This window comes from Bidens hawaiensis, unplaced genomic scaffold (assembly GCF_021521415.1).
Source record: "Bidens hawaiensis isolate Kalapana, Puna unplaced genomic scaffold, B.hawaiensis_p1.1 tig00038378_1, whole genome shotgun sequence".
Lineage (NCBI taxonomy): Eukaryota > Viridiplantae > Streptophyta > Magnoliopsida > Asterales > Asteraceae > Bidens > Bidens hawaiensis.
Genome location: NW_027496734.1, coordinates 19672 through 35883, shown reverse-complemented (window position 1 = coordinate 35883; position 16212 = coordinate 19672). Strand labels below are relative to the sequence as shown.

The 16212-nt window shown below is 36.8% G+C and overlaps 2 protein-coding genes and 1 pseudogene across 3 annotated transcripts; 2 read left to right on the top strand and 1 right to left on the bottom strand.

The window, feature by feature from the left end:
- The first annotated feature begins 630 nt into the window (after positions 1 to 630).
- On the top strand, positions 631 to 5246 carry LOC143590275 (ketol-acid reductoisomerase, chloroplastic-like; annotated as a pseudogene). The gene is made up of 10 exons (XR_013145449.1): positions 631 to 956; positions 2352 to 2443; positions 2556 to 2621; positions 2718 to 2858; positions 2958 to 3185; positions 3266 to 3383; positions 4013 to 4152; positions 4231 to 4395; positions 4484 to 4639; positions 4723 to 5246. The product of XR_013145449.1 is annotated as a ketol-acid reductoisomerase, chloroplastic-like (transcript).
- Positions 5247 to 6952: 1706 nt separating this feature from the next.
- Positions 6953 to 9561, top strand: LOC143590277 (uncharacterized). The gene is made up of 4 exons (XM_077070807.1): positions 6953 to 7193; positions 8193 to 8332; positions 8407 to 8592; positions 9018 to 9561. The coding sequence occupies exons 1-4, from the start codon at positions 7133 to 7135 to the stop codon at positions 9381 to 9383; spliced, it is 753 nt and encodes a 250-aa protein (XP_076926922.1). The 5' UTR covers positions 6953 to 7132; the 3' UTR covers positions 9384 to 9561.
- A 697-nt stretch (positions 9562 to 10258) lies between these two features.
- LOC143590285 (uncharacterized) lies at positions 10259 to 11539 on the bottom strand. The gene has a single exon (XM_077070811.1). It carries the CDS (start codon positions 11537 to 11539, stop codon positions 10259 to 10261), a length of 1281 nt encoding a protein of 426 aa, XP_076926926.1.
- Between the last annotated feature and the right edge of the window lie 4673 nt (positions 11540 to 16212).

Genomic DNA, 16212 nt, shown 5'->3' with positions numbered 1-16212 from the left:
GTATCCATTGCAACGCGCCGGGCTAAAGCAGCTACATGGAGAGCATTTGGGTCCTTTCGGGTTTACAACTAAGTAACTGACAAAGATGCCAGTAAGGGTGCAAACGAGTCGATCCCCGAGCCCGACTCGAGCTCGGCTCCTTTCGAGTTTCAAATCTTGAGTTCGGCTTGTGAGTAAATTTTCAAGCTCGAGCCCTACTCAAGCTCAATTTACCAATTATTTTTATAAAATTATAATTATTTTATATATAAATTAATAATTATTAAATATATTTTTTAAAATTATATAATTAACAGACTTGTTTAGGCTCGCGAGCCGGCTCGAGTTCGATAAGTGAAGCTCGAGCTCGTTTATTAAACGAACTTACTTTTAGGCTCGAGTTCAGACTCATACTAGGCCTGATTAAACTCGGCTCGATCAATATTTTTAACGAGTCAATCTCGAGCAGTTCGACTCTTTTACACCCCTTGACGCTAGGTTATTTAACGAATCAAGTTCAAATCGCTGCAACACGCATACTTTTAACTTATAAATAAACTACAAATAGTTCAAATCGCTGCAACACGCATACTTATAAATAAACTACAACTAGTAATTCACTTCACACCCCTTCACTTCACTTCACACATTTCATAAACACTCTCACACCACTTTCTACTCTCCATCTGTCACTCATGACGACGGCCGCCGCCGCAACTACCTTCTCCACCGTCACACCTACCACCACAACTTCACCGTCGTCCAAAACCTCACCTCAAACCCTAGGCTACCTGTCATCCAAAGCCTCATTCAAATCGCTACAAACTCGCCTTATTCATTCCAATACGACGAGCCGTGGCTCAGCTCTCGGAGCTCGTATGGTGGCGGCGCCGACGATCAGCAAGCCGCCGGTGTCTCTCGATTTCGAAACCTCGGTTTTTAAAATGGAGAAAGTTAACCTTTCCGGTCATGAAGAGGTGGTTTATCAAACCCTAACTTATTGTTTTTTTAAACTCGGACTCGGCTCGTTTATTATTTATTAATATTAGTTAAATTGTGTACGGTTTTAAATAGTTTTATATATTTTGAACCTAGATCTGCTTGAGCTCGTGTAGTGCTTATATGAGCTTACGCTCGCGTTCAGCTTGTTTATTATTTATTAATTAATTTGTGTACGGTTTTAAATAGTTTTATATATTTTGAGGAAACATGTTAAACAGTCTAGGCTCGAGCTCGTAGCTTAGGCTCGGCATGTTTATTATTTATTAATTGGATTGTGTACGGTTTTAAGTAGTTTACATATATTTTGAGCCTAGCTCTGCTTGAGCTAGTGTAGTGCTTATATGAGCTTTTAGGCTCGGGTTTGGTTTGTTTATTAATTATTAATTAAATTGTGTACGGTTTTAAATAGTTTTATTATTTTGAGGAAATATGGTAAAAGGAGTTTAGGCTTGGCTCGAGCTAATGTAGTGCCTTGTATGAGCTTAAGCTCGGGTTTGGCTTTTTTGTTATTTAGTAATTAAATTGTATATGTTCTTAAATAGTTTTATATATTTTGATTTTTGAGGAATCATGTTAAAGGAGTCTAGGTTTGGCTTGAGCTCGTGTAGTGCCTAATATGAGCTTAGGCTCGGGTTTGGCTTGTTTATTATTTTTTAATTAAATTGTATATGTTTTTAAATAGGTTTATATGTTTTTGAGGAAACATGTTAAAAGAAGTCTAGGCTTGGCTCGTGTAATGGCTTATATGAGCTTAGGTTCGGGTTTAGCTTGTTTATTATTTAATTGGATTGTATATCTTTCTAATTACATTTATATATTTTGATGAAAAGTAATCCAGGCTAGGCTGTGCAGTGTGAAATTAATACATATATGTCCATAGAACATAAAAATACATATGGTTTGTTGAGGCTCGATAAGCCTAAAACATGCATGACTCGAGCTCGATAACTGAATGAGCTTTGTTTGGGACTTGGTTCGGCTCGTTAATTATTTATTAACTAAGTTATATACGTTTTTAGTTACTTACTAATATTTTGAGAGAAAAAATCTTAATCAAGCCTAGGCTCGGATTGATCTTGTGCAGTATCTTAGACGAGCCAAAGCTCTGTTGTGCAATGTGAAAATGAAAAGAGTTAAACTTAAAAATACACAAGGCTTGACGAACCTGAACGAGCTTTTGATACAAGGCTCGAGTCCGGGCTTGATAATTGAAGGAGCTTTATGTGAGACTCGGGCTAGAGTTAGAAAAAGCTTGGCTTGTTTTGAGTTTTTATTGGTTCGAGTAGCTAACTAGCAGTTTTGCTTGTTGGCACACCTATTCATACCTGACTTATGAGTTTTGTAATTGATTGATTTTGGTTATTATGCAGTACATTGTGAGGGGAGGTAGAGATTTGTTTATTTGTTGCCTGATGCATTTAAAGGTATCAAGCAGATTGGTGTGATCGGTTGGGGCTCTCAGGTTTGTAATTTGTTTCTTTCGTTTGTTACATGTGAAGCTGATCATCAGTGCTTAGGGGTTATTGTATTGGTTCTTGATTGTTATTAAATAACTATTATTGATCTGTGTTCAGGGTCCTGCACAAGCTCAGAATTTAAGGGATTCTCTTGCAGAAGCTAAATCTGATATTGTAGTGAAGGTGATGTTTTTTATCCGGAGGTTATATTTGAGTAATGTAATAGCAATATTTAAGCATTCTGCTGATTAGTTTTATTATTATATATTTATAAACCAGATTGGCTTAAGGAAGGGTTCGAGTTCATTTGCTGAGGCACGTGCTGCTGGTTTCAGTGAAGAAAATGGGACTCTTGGAGATATTTATGAAACTATTTCTGGCAGTGATTTGGTCATGCTCTTGATACCTGATTCAGCTCAGGTTAGTTGGATCTTGTGACTTTTTGGTTAAGTTGTTTAAAACATAATTGGATCGGGATATTGACAGTTTAAATGTTCCTAATCCACTTATTCATTGCAGGCTGATAATTATGAGAAAATCTTCTCTCACATGAAACCAAACAGCATCCTTGGACTTTCACACGGTTTCCTTCTTGGTCACTTACAATCAATCGGTCTTGATTTCCCCAAAAATGTGAGTGTGGTTGCTGTATGTCCCAAGGGAATGGGCCCATCGGTTAGAAGGCTATATGTACAAGGAAAAGAGGTCAATGGAGCCGGGATTAATGCAAGTTTTGCTGTCCATCAGGTTCGTCAACAGCTGTTTGTGCATTTATTTCTTGTCATATTTTTGTTAAATGTTAATGATTGCTAAATCATTTATTGCAGGATGTTGATGGCAGAGCCACTGATGTGGCACTTGGATGGTCAGTTGCTCTTGGTTCACCATTTACATTTGCTACTACTCTAGAACAAGAGTATAAAAGTGACATATTTGGAGAAAGAGGTAATACTCCAGTTTTTGTCTTCATTTTTTCATAGTTGGTAATTTCGACCCTTTATGAATGGGCCGATTTGGGCCTAACGGATTGAAAGACACCCAATGTCCATTTCTAATGTATGAAATTTCTTTCTTATTAAGTATTTTATCATTGTAATTATCTTGTTTTAATTAAAAAAAAAGGAAGTATTTCAAGTTTCAACTATTCAGAAAAAAAAAGACCCGCTACATTTTGATTATGGTTCTAATCTGTTATATTTTGAATCTGGTCTTAAATCGTTATATTTAAATCTGGTTTTGTGCTGTTATATCTTGAATCTGGTTCTCAATCGTTATACCCTGAATCTGGTCCTGATTCGTTAGTCGTTTTGTATCTTAAATAAGAAGAAACATTAGGGGTTAATGGGTTATTCCAAAAGGCTATTTTTGATGCGCGCAACCTCTTACATTGTTTTAATTGTAGATTTGTAATCATTATTTTTTTCTATAAAAGATCCCCTTTCGGATCATACTGTAAAAGTACTCCCTTTAATTCTAACCCGGTTTGGCCCATGACCCAACACACTCATATTGCCGTCTCAACATTTTACCAAGACACTCAAATATCAACAAAGCTAATTTTCCCATAAGAACAGGTATTTTACATGGTGCTGTGCATGGTATTGTGGAGTCCTTATTCAGAAGGTACACAGAACAAGGCATGTCTGAAGATTTGGCCTACAAGAACACTGTTGAATGCATAACCGGAGTAATATCAAAGACAATATCAACTAAGGTTTGGTTTATTTACTCTTAGACCCCTTGTTAGTTTTGTCAAAGAGTGTACATTTTTTAATAAAACTCATGTTAACAGGGTATGAAGGCTGTGTATGAGTCACTCTCAGAAGGCAAAAAGGAGTTCTTAACTGCATACAGTGCTTCTTATTATCCTTGCATGGAAATCTTGTATGAGTGTTATGAGGATGTGGCCAGTGGCAGTGAGATCAGGAGCGTTGTGTTGGCAGGTCGCCGTTTCTATGTAAGATTTTTTACATTATTTAAATAACCTTTTTTTAATACGATGAAGATGATGTTCCCATGATAACGATTTAACGTTTATAATCCAGGAGAAAGAGGGTCTCCCCGCCTTCCCAATGGGCAAAATTGACCAGACCCGTATGTGGAAAGTTGGTGAACGTGTTCGTGCTACACGACCCGCAGGTGATTTAGGCCCATTAAATCCTTTCATAGCAGGTATCTACGTGGCACTAATGATGGCCCAGGTAACCTTTTTCGTTTTTTTTAATAACTTTTACAACTTGAACTCCAGAACGTTTCTAAAATCCGATTTCTTGTTAAAACACAGATTGAGGTATTGAGGAAGAAAGGACACTCATATTCTGAAATCATCAATGAAAGTTTAATCGAATCTGTGGATTCATTGAACCCTTTCATGCACGCTTGAGGTGTTTCGTTCATGGTGGACAACTGTTCCACCACTGCACGGTTAGGGTCAAGGAAATGGGCTCCACGGTTCGACTACAACCTGACTCAACAAACCTTGGTTGCAGTAGACAACGGTGCCCCAGTGAACCAGGATCTTGTTAAGAGCTTCTTTGAAGATCCGGTTCATGAGGCGGTCAAGGTGTGTGCAGAGTTGAGACCGACTGTTGATATTTCGGTCCCTGCTGATGCTGATTTTGTGAGACCCGAGTTGCGTCAGTCTAGCAACTGAAGAGAGATGGGTTAAGTTATCTATGTTTTCCACCTACCATGGTGGTGTTATGTTATGTTTTGACATGTTTGTTATGGTTATGATTTTGGTGGTTTGCTGGATTTGGTAGTTTTGAAATAATGATAGTGTTATGTATGGTCTTGGTTTATGAGTTCTATACTTTGTTAAGGTTAAATATTTGTTTTAAAAGTAATAAAATGGGTAGATTATATGATAAATAAAAAGTTTTAAGTAACAAAACAACAATCAGCAAATTCTACAAATAGTAAAGCTATTGATAGGCTCTTGGAAGAGTAAGATGTAGACCAGCTTTATCTTTATCTTTGGAGATTGAAAAGCAAGATAAAGCTGCTTTCAAATAGACCCTTGGCTGAAATAAAAAATGTTTTTTTCGGATGAGAATAAGTGAGAAATATTAAGGTGTCAAGAATGAAGCGACAAGTAAAACTCGTCTTCTTATTTTTGGCTCAACCACTTCCATCATGTCCTGCTTTTCGTACCAGCATGATGAAATGAATACTCATGAATAAACGTCTTTTCAAAAATGTTGATGAGTTTATGTATGACGATGACAAGGAAAAATAAACTATAGACGTTTTTGCTTATAGAACACTTTTGATGGTTTAGAACATCAACAATCAACGGTTTGTGGGACAAAAGCCGGGCAAGCATGATGAGCCTAGTCCGAAGTCAGCGGAACAACACTCGGGCAAGTCTGACTTGTTTAGTCTGAGAACTCATACACAAATTGTTTAAAGTTGTAATAAATTTATCAGTTATAAGTTTATACTTCATACTATTAAATTGAAATTTTTATCTTTGTGTAAAATAGTATAAAATGTCTAGATGACCTTTTATCAGTTTGCTTTGTAAGTTATGACTAATAACTTCATCTGAGAAATGACAACATTCTTTTAATAGTTACTTTTTGATCTTTTTATGAATATTTATATAAGCATACAAAATAATTATACTATGCATTAAAAAATTAGTTTTAAATTATGTGCCAACTAAGTTTTCCAATTCCGTCTGAATATAAATTAAACTTGTTTCATATTAAAGACAAATTGATGCCTAGCCAGTTGGACGAACGCTACGTTAATAACCCATGAGGCACGTGTTTCAATCGCCTAGGCCAGTTGGCCGTACAATGTTACAACTACGGTGCAAACGAGTCAAGTCGCTCGCGAGCTACTCGAGATTGTCTCGTAAAAAAACTTGATTGAGCCGAGCCTAAAAGTAAGCTCGCTTACTATACGAGCCTGATCCTGAGCCCCAGCCTGAGCCAACTCGCAAGTTTAAACGAGCATATCTTTTTATACTTTTTATAATAATATGTATGTGTATATATATAAGGGATTACTCTATAGAATAGTAACCAACTTCGAAAGTTGTTCAAATCAGGTCACTGATAAAAACTTTTATTCCAATTAGGTCATTGAACTTTTATTTTTGTTCTAATCCTAGATATATTACCTTTATAGCAGGTAATCTAGGTTTTTTTTTAATTTTAATGTTATAAATTAACGAAATAATAAAAATAAACATTATAATATAAAAAATTATAATGAAAAAATAAAAAAACAATTAAAAATGTATAAATTTAACTAATAATTAGTAAAGGAGCCGATATCAAGCTTGAAAAACTACTAAAGCCAAACTTAAGCTTTGAAAATAAAAATCGAAACGAATCTAACTCAAACTCGGCTCGTTTGCACCCCAATTTTACATCAAAAGGGACCCGAGTTCAAACTACCGAAACTAACGACTAGCCCAGATGGTCGAGTTGGACCCTGTGTTTACAACCCACCTTACCCGAGTTCAAATATTATTTTCACAATCGACGACTTTAATTAGGTCTCGTCGTCATCCTCACTTTGAAACCCTCGATATTCAAATTCTCTCGTTACTGTCTACAAATATTCAAACATATATATATATATATATATCTATACAAACACTCCAATTAGCAAACAATTAACCAATCGAATTAGAGATCCGACGGTTCGAATTGGATATTGAAACTCTCAATTAACACACAATGAGTGAACAACCGCAGCCTACCGCTAATGCTTCTCAATCCAATCCACAAACAGTTCCAGGTATGATTATTATTTGTATATTATAATTAGTTAATTAATTAATTAATTATAGATCGAATTAGGTCATAGTGTGCAGTAGAGTAATTAATAATGTACTTGACAAACAAACAAACAGACAAAAGGATTCAGTAAAATTTAGCTAAAAACAGTAGTAAAAGAAAAAAAAGAGTTACTAATAATAGTAGTAATAGCCTGCTGGTACATAAGAAAATTACTAGCTGGTTGAGTGATTAGTTTCGTATGGTGTTTTTTATTTTATTTGCGAGTTCGCATGCCAAGTGTTCGATGAAATGCTTCGTTTGTTTATATGATAAATGTTTGCTAACTTACAGGAACAAAGACAAGTAGGGATGTAAATAAGCTGATCCCGAGCTCGTTTCAAGCTCCTTTTATAAAGTTTATAAGTCGTTTTTGTAAGATCGAGCTCGGCTCGTTTACTGTTTATTAAATATTTTGTATACATTTTTAATTATTATTATTATTATTATTATTATTATTATTATTATTATTATATATTTTGAGAAAAAAATATAACAACTTAAGTTTTAGCTTGAGCTCGTGTGCATTACCTTAAACGAGGCAAGGCTCGAGCTCCGCATTAAGGTGTGAAATTTATATATAGAAGTTTAAAGGAGTTAAAACTAAAAAAAGTACTACTCCACTAGGCTCGTTAAGGCTTGACAGGCCTAAACGATCTTCCAATACTAGGCTCGAGCTCGGACTCGATAACTAAACGAGCTTTGTTTGAGGTTCGGGCTTGACTCGAGCTCGATAAGGCTCGTCTTATTTCGAACTTTTTAACGCTACGTCTGACAGAATGGATTATTTTTTTTATAGTTTCCTCAAATAGTAAGGTTTTTAGGCCCAAATTCATTAGTAAGTGGTTAACAAAAATTTCATAATTTAATGAGTTGCAACAAGTTATCTTTTTTCTCATACCTATGTTTTATTCCATTAATTTAAATTTTAATTTGGTTAAATCTTTTTCCAAAATCCCAGACAAAAATGCTAGAGTTGATGCTGTATGGCAGCAGATGAATAAAGGGATTTCCACAGATAAGCTGAATTCTATTTTAAAAAAGTCTAGCACAAATGATAAAGGAAAATCATCTAAACCTTCTTCAAAACAACCTGCTTCGGTAAGTCTTCTTATACATAATCTTATAATAGAACTATTTTCAGTTCAACATATTTTTTTATCCATCTTCATTAGAGTTGGATGACAGTTCTTGGACTCGGTCCAAAGACCAGCACACCTGTCCAACCCGCACCAGTTCCAAAACCAGTAGATAAACAAGACAGCGTGGGTGAAGATGCCTTAAAGGTTGCAGCTGCTGCCCTCTCTGCCGCCAAGGACGCCGCCAATATGGCTGCTCTTGCAGGAAGAGGAAAAGTTGAGGTATATTCATTGCTGTTTCATTCCTTCCGATAATATTTGAGTTTTTTTAGTCCCTGTGGTTTGGTCAAAATAGCCCTTTTCATCCAAAAGTTCTAAGTGGTTTCATTTCCGTTTCAATTAAAGCCAGACTGTTAGATTTCTCTGTTAAATAGAAGGGCATTTTAGTCTTTTTACACATATGGACTATTTGTGTCTTGTACTCAGTAATCTAGTATTTGTATAAATTACACAATTAATCACCCAAGTATCAGTTATTGATTAAAATACACAAGTAGTTCTTATGTGTACAATGACTAAAAGCCCTGCAATTTAACAGACAAATTTAACACTGGCCGCGAAAATGAACCACAATACGCCAAATTAGAAATTTTGGATTTAAATGATTATTTGATATCTATTAACATTTTTGACTTTTGATTTTGCAGGTGAGGGAAATTAGAGACTTTGCAGGGGAATCCATTGAAGTTAAAAAGTTAATTGATGCCAATATGGCAGAATCGTTAGAAAAAGAAAAGGCTGGCAACTCTTCTGCAGTTGATGCAATTCTTGAACAGATTAAAAAGAAACCAAAACTAAGTGTTCTTGACAAGACTAAAAAAGATTGGGGCGAGTTTAAGGAAGAAAATCGTTTGGATGAAGAACTTGAAACTTATAAGAAAAGTGGAGATAAATATCTAGATAAAGTTTCGTTCTTGGAGCGTGCAGATTATCGTCAGTTTGAAAGGGAACGAGATGCGCGTTTGGCTTTGCAAGCTAAGAGGAAATCCGATATGCGAGAAGATGATGAATAAATATCAGGCAAGTGTCACCTCTTTGTATAATTGAATGTTATTTATCTTGCATTTGGAACTATAATTTGCTTTGTTGTTTCATTATTTGTTTCAACAGAGATTGTAACTGAGCAGATCTTGTTTTTTTGATTAGTTATTTGTAATGGACTTGGTTTTTATGGTTCACTCATGAACCAATATGAAACTTTCAGTGGCTTTTGTGAAACTGTTTGAATCGGTCATCAGTTTGGTTTTACTATTGAGTTTTTCCAAACTGACTATTACGGGTTGGTATACGGTAGGGGTGGCAAATGTGACCCGTTGGGTTGTAATAAAATGCATATAATGAGTCAAACTAAAAAAAAAGATTGAAACGGGTTGACATTTTTTTATATGGAACGAGAAAAACAGAGGAAACTTTTTAGTATTTTACTTTTTTAGTTTTTTATTTATATTTCGAGTTATGTTTTTTTTAATTATCTTTTTTTGAATATTTTTAATGAGGGGTTTTTTATATCTCAACCCATTTCAAAAACTCTTCATTAAAAATTCTAAAAAAATAATCAAAAAATCATAAATTGAAATATAAATAAAAACTAAAAAAGTAAAAGTATTAAAAAGTTTCATTTGTTTTTCTCCTTCCATAAAAATATAAAAAAAAACTTGAGAAATGTCAACCTGTTTTGACATGTTTCAATCATTTTCTTTGTTTAGTGTGACCCATTCTGTCTCTATTATATACATTTTATTACAACTCATTCAACCTAATGGGTCACGTTTGCCACCCCTAGTTTACGGTTTAGAAAAAGGAAACATTTAATTCATGGAACATGAGAATTGAGATGAAGATGAAGTTTAAACATAACAAAACCTAAAAACTTGGCCCATTAAACAACTTATTCGGGCTTTATTATTATTATTTTGTCACAAATTGAAGAATAAAGCCTACATCTACTTAACAAGGCCCAAACCAAGGATCCCCATTGAAGTATTAGGCCAAGCAATACATCTGTTGCTTTGCTCAACAAGACTCTAGACCAAGCAACCCATCCTTCCCATGACACCCTTTTGTCCCATGTACACCCCCATTCCAGCAACAGTCGCAAACCCTTTTCGGCTTCCTGTTCAGCCTCCTCGAACCTTCCGCGGCTCATATAAAACTGGCTTAACAACACATGCGGTTCGCCCACCAATGGGTTCATATCAATAGACTTAACCAACAACTCTTCACCCTTCTCCCTTGACTTTTGGTCATACACAGCCTCCCAGTACAAGTCTCTAGCTATGATCTGATCACTCGGGTCAAGAATCTTGGTGCACCGGTCAAAAACCGGTGGGATCACAAGCTCGAGCTCTTCAAATCCGTTTTCATGGCAGTTGGATTGCTGTTTTTGCTTCAAGATTTCTTCATCTCGCACCAACAAAGTGTAAATAGCTGCCATTATCGATGTCATGTTCATCCACAGCCCCGGCTTCCCGTTCCCGGGCCATAACACGTCAAAATTGTTCTCGGAGAACTCAAGTCGACCGTTGGTGTTACCGTGCATCTCATCTTGATAGCCATAGTACTGGTCTGCATAGTCAACTATGGACATGAGTAGAAAAACTGCTAGCACCCTTCTCGGAATGACCATCGGTTCACCGGTTCTAATATGGTTGACTTGGATTCCGGTCGATGGAGCGACTTCCCGAAGCTTCTTCCGCCAGCTTTCGTCTTTTCCCGCGTTCAAATAACATCCAGAAGCTTGAAGGTGGTCCCGACGCTCGGAATCAGTGTAATGATGCATAAGATCATTGTGGATGAGAGTTTGGCGAGGCACTATACAAAACAAGTGGATTAGCTCCTTGGCTACGGTTCCTACTAGATTTCGAACAGTTTCATGGTCGGTCAACGGGTCAAAGATAGCCATATCATGATAAGAGTTGGAGTAAACCGAATGTAATAGACCGAAAAGACAAATGGGATCAGGCGCCTTCCAAAGCTTGAGGATGCGGTATACATGGAATAAATGGTCAGAAAAGGTGCCCAACCGGTGAAAGAACTCGCTTGCACCGGCTGAGCGGATGATGGACAAGAGGTTTGGGAGGTTTTTGTCGATTGACTCGACGTCTTCCCGGAGGAAAGGGCGGGCTGATTCAATGAGGTCTTGTAGGTTTTCATTGTATGAAGTTGGCATGTTTGTGATAAAAAATATGTGAATGTTATAATTCTGATATTGTGTCACATAAGTGTCAACAATTATTTGTTGTTTCGACAATTGTATTTGGATTTTACTTCTTAGAGCATCCTACACGTGGATTAGGTGGTATCGCACCAAAAATCTCAAAAGAGACAAATAATACAGATAAATTGGATTTTAGTAATCTCAACTTAATGCAACTGGTCAATAATAATCCCAACTTAGAAAGTAGCTGTCACCGGTCCTAACTTTTAAACTATTTGTTTTCATTGAACATCTGTTAAAAAAACTTAACTGCGTTAAGTTTTCTCCAAATTTCAAATTGATGTTTTAGGGCTTTTGATCGGAATAAGTACAACTCAATTAATTTAAGGTTTTAACACCGTAATTGACGCTTCCTTTAGTCGTTTGAGCCACTGTTTTGAGGTAAATTTTACATCAATCGAATCGTACTTATTCCGATCAAAAGCCCTAAAATATTAGTTTGAAATTTGGAAAAAACTTAACCTCGTTAAGTTTTTTTTAACAGATGTCCAATGAAAACAAATGGTGTGAAAGTTGGGACCGGTGACAAGTATTTTCTAAGTTGGGATTTTTATCGGCCAACTACATTAAGTTGGGATTATTAAAATCCAATGTGGCACCAGGATTAAGTTGGGATTATTATCGACCAACTGCATTAAGTTAGGATTAAGTTGGGACCGGTGACAACTATTTTCTAAGTTGGGATTATTTTAATATTTTTAATGGTTTGAAATTTTATAATGTTATGAGATAACTGAGTGTTTTTAAAGGATGTTGGAATCAGATGTGGCAGCTGAGGTGACGGTTTGTGAATGGTTGAAATTGTGTAGAGAGATGGCATGAAAACAACCCCTACCAATTAATAAGTTGTAACCAATATTTTACACATGTGTAAAAGGAACGATCCAAGATGGTGTCCGCATGTAAGTCGATAAGAGGATCAAACCAAGTGATGATCAGAGGAGCAAGACGCTTCTATCATGAGGTAGTTATTCTAACCCGAATGGACGGTAAAATGGACTTGTATTTGCATCACTATAAATAGCACAGGACGTCAAGTTACATATCGTCTTCAATCTCTCACTTAGCTTACCTCTTAGATCTCTTTACTAATTCTCATGTTGAAGGGTGGTTGTAGAGAGAACTTTCTTTCTGTGACGAGACTAACGACATTCAGGTTTGCCTGTTGTAGCTCGATCCTCGTTTTTGCTCACAACCTTTCCTGTAGGAATCCTGTCGAATAGCTCATCCTAATAGCTCGTCTTTCTTCGTATGACAAATGCATGAATGTTTGTTATAGTAAGTTAATATATTGTGAAGTGCATCGTATTATGTTATATTGAGGAAATTTAATGTACAGATGAAATTAACGTGCTAATTACGAGAATCAAATAGAGTAATTATATATACAATTAGAATAATTATGTAATTACTATCTTTTGAGAAGTTAACATCTTTTCCTTAGTAAAATTTAATAAAGTTCACATGTTTTTGTAATATAAAATTGCACATGCATATAAAAGATCATGATTATTGATTTATTGAGCAACCATAATTTTACAATGAGGCTTTCTTGTGGCGGATTTGTCATAAAAGATGGTTTTCAGTAAACATTGAACCATATTGAAAGATGTTGATTATGAATAATACTCTTTCCCCTTGATGAAATTTGATTAGGGGTCGCAATTCTTTACACAATTAAAAATTCAATCTGAATACGATACAATAATATCAGGTTTTGGTTTATGAAGTATAAAGTGTGTAACTTAGGGTTGTGGTTTGGTTGATCCCTCTAATAAATGAGCCGTGTTCGGTTGACCCATTTAAAAACATGTTGTGTTTGATTGACCTATTTAAAAATACGGATTGACAGGATTCAAATTTTGATTTCTTTAAGTGTCTTTCCATGATGACTTCAATGATTTGTCACAACTTTATTTTGTTTCTGCACGTATATGAAGACTTTGATCGTAAATCAAATCATTTAAACAGAGAAACTATATTTTTAAACTACATAAGATAATGTTATCGTATTTTATTTCATTTTCGTTGATTATTAGACAATGTGTTTAGAATACTTAGGCCCGGCCCTTTAGTCTATATCAGCCGGCCCTAGTTGTTTAACCTAAGTCTATATATATCATTCTATTGTAATCATTGTAAATTACAATTACACAATCATAATACAAATGATTATCAAGTTTATCTTGGTATCAAAGCCTAGGGTTCTGTACCTCTTCAGCCGCCACCCTTCAACCATCTTTTTTTTCCCTTTGTCTGCCGACAATCATGGCTGATCAACAAATCGCCGCCTTTCCTACCATAGAAAAAACACCACATAACTCCCACAAATTCGCCTTTACCCTCTCCCCATCCAACTATGGACATTTGAAACTCATGCTACAACCCTTCCTTGTCACACACAGCCTGTTCGTCTATGTGGATGGCTCTATTCCCTGCCCCCCGCCGACCATCTCTGTCTCCTCTACCACTGGTAAAGACGCAGAAGGAGCAGCCCCTACCACTCAACCTAATCCGAATTATACAAACTGGCTGTCCAATGATGCGCATGTCCGTATGCTCATCATGTCCACCATCTCCGAATCATCCTTTCAATATGTCCAGGGCATCACCTCGCGTGATCTCTGGCTTGGTCTTGAACGAGCATATGCTCCACACACTTCTTCCAGGGAGTTTACACTGAGAATGCAGCTCTTAAAGATCCAGATGAAAGGAGATGATACCACAACTGCTTATCTTTCTAGAGCACAGGGATATGCAAATGCTCTCGCAAACATAGGTCATCCTATGCCAGATAAAGACATCGTTATGTTGGTTGTTGCAGGCCTTCGCGAAGAATACAATGGAGTCAAACAGACTTTATTTGCAAGACAATTTACAACAGTCTTTAATGAACTTCCAGCTCTTCTCGATGATCACGAGTTTTTAATTCAAAAACCTGCTACTGAGTACGCCTCTGCCCAGGCTTTCACGGCTGCCACACCAGCCAACTCAGCCTCGGCTTCTTCTGAAACTATTTAGGCCATTCATCAGCTAGTTGCCCATTTAGGGTATCAGTTGCAACCTCTTTCGGGCTCCTCTAACAGTCCCCCACCTCAGGCTTTCTACACAAACAGGTCTGGCTCTTCCAATCCTAACCGTGATCGTGGAAATCGTGGTCGCGGTGGCAGAAACTACAACAACAATAACCGCAACAGCCAGGGAACTTGTAACTCAGGTCAGTTTAGTTAGGCATCAAATCAAAACATGGTTTATGGCTCTTGCAACAGGTGCGGGATAGGACATGTCCCTTCTCAATGCCCAAACAGGGACCCGATTACCATCTGGTCAAGACAACAACCGTCTGCTAATTATGCAGACTATCGCTCACAAGCTCCCACTACCAACTGGCTTCCAGATACAGGAACCAATGGCCATTCAGCATTAGATACATCCAGTTTAGACTATGTTGAGCCTTACTTTGGTGATGATAGTCTCCACGTTGGCAATGGTATGGCCCTTCCTATTTTACATGTTGGTTCCAAAACTTTTACCTCTCCAAACAAAACATTTCACTTAAAAGACATACTTCATGTCCCTGCACTCAAAAAAAACCTTCTCTCTGTCCAAAAATTTTGTCAGGATAATCATGTTTACTTTGAATTTCATGCCACTTTTTTTTCTCTGAAGGACAAGTCTACACACACTACCCTCCTCACGGGTCCAAGTGAAGGTGGACTTTACACTCTCAAACTTCCAGCGGAACAACCATTCCAAAGTTTGCTTTTTCAACAACTCGTGCTTCCACAACCACTTGGCATCAACGATTGGGACACCCACATGCTCAATTGTTTAAGACTATGCTTTCTAAATTTCATTTACCTGTTTCTAATAAAACATTTGATTTTCATTGTAAGCCATGCTCGGTTGGCAAATCTACTAAGCTTCATTTATCATCCTCTGATTATAAGAGTACTCATGTTTTGGATTTAGTTTTCTGTGATGTTTGGGGTCCAGCCCCCGTGCCTTCCTGTGATGGTCACAATTATTTTTTATTATGTGTTGACCACTTCTCTAGATTTATGTGGTGGTTCCCTTTGAAACGCAAGTCTGATGTTTTTGCCACATTTAAACAATTTGTTACTATGGCCGAACGACAATTTTCCACTAAACTTAAAACCGTCCGATCTGATTGGGGAGGAGAGTTCAGAAACATGTCCTCTTTTCTCACCTCCATTGGTATTATCCACCGTCTTTCTTGCCCTCATACCAGTGAACAGAATGGTATTGTTGAACGTCGTCATCGTCACGTCGTTGAGACTGGTTTAACACTAATGTCTCAGGCACATGTTCCCCAACGTTTCTGGCATTATGCCTTTGAAACTGCTGTCTACCTTATAAATCGAATGTCTTCTCGTACACAATCTATGATTTCTCCCTTTGAATACCTATTCAAACGTACCCCCGATTTCTCATTCCTTCGGGTTTTTGGCTGCCTATACTTCCCCTACCTTCGGCCTTATAATCCACACAAAATGGATTTCCGGTCTACACCTTGTATCTTCCTTGGATACAACACCACTCATCATGGATACCGTTGCTTTGACCCCACCACTGAACGCATCTATATTGCACGACACGTTCGG

Excerpts from the sequence above, each read along its gene's own strand:
- LOC143590277 (XM_077070807.1), top strand. The coding sequence starts at position 7,133 with ATGAGTGAACAACCGCAGCCTACCGCTAATGCTTCTCAATCCAATCCA. Across the intron at positions 8,333-8,406 it reads CTTCAAAACAACCTGCTTCG|AGTTGGATGACAGTTCTTGG; the intron begins GTAAGTCTTCTT and ends CATCTTCATTAG. Across the intron at positions 8,593-9,017 it reads CAGGAAGAGGAAAAGTTGAG|GTGAGGGAAATTAGAGACTT; the intron begins GTATATTCATTG and ends TTGATTTTGCAG.
- LOC143590285 (XM_077070811.1), bottom strand. The coding sequence starts at position 11,539 with ATGCCAACTTCATACAATGAAAACCTACAAGACCTCATTGAATCAGCC.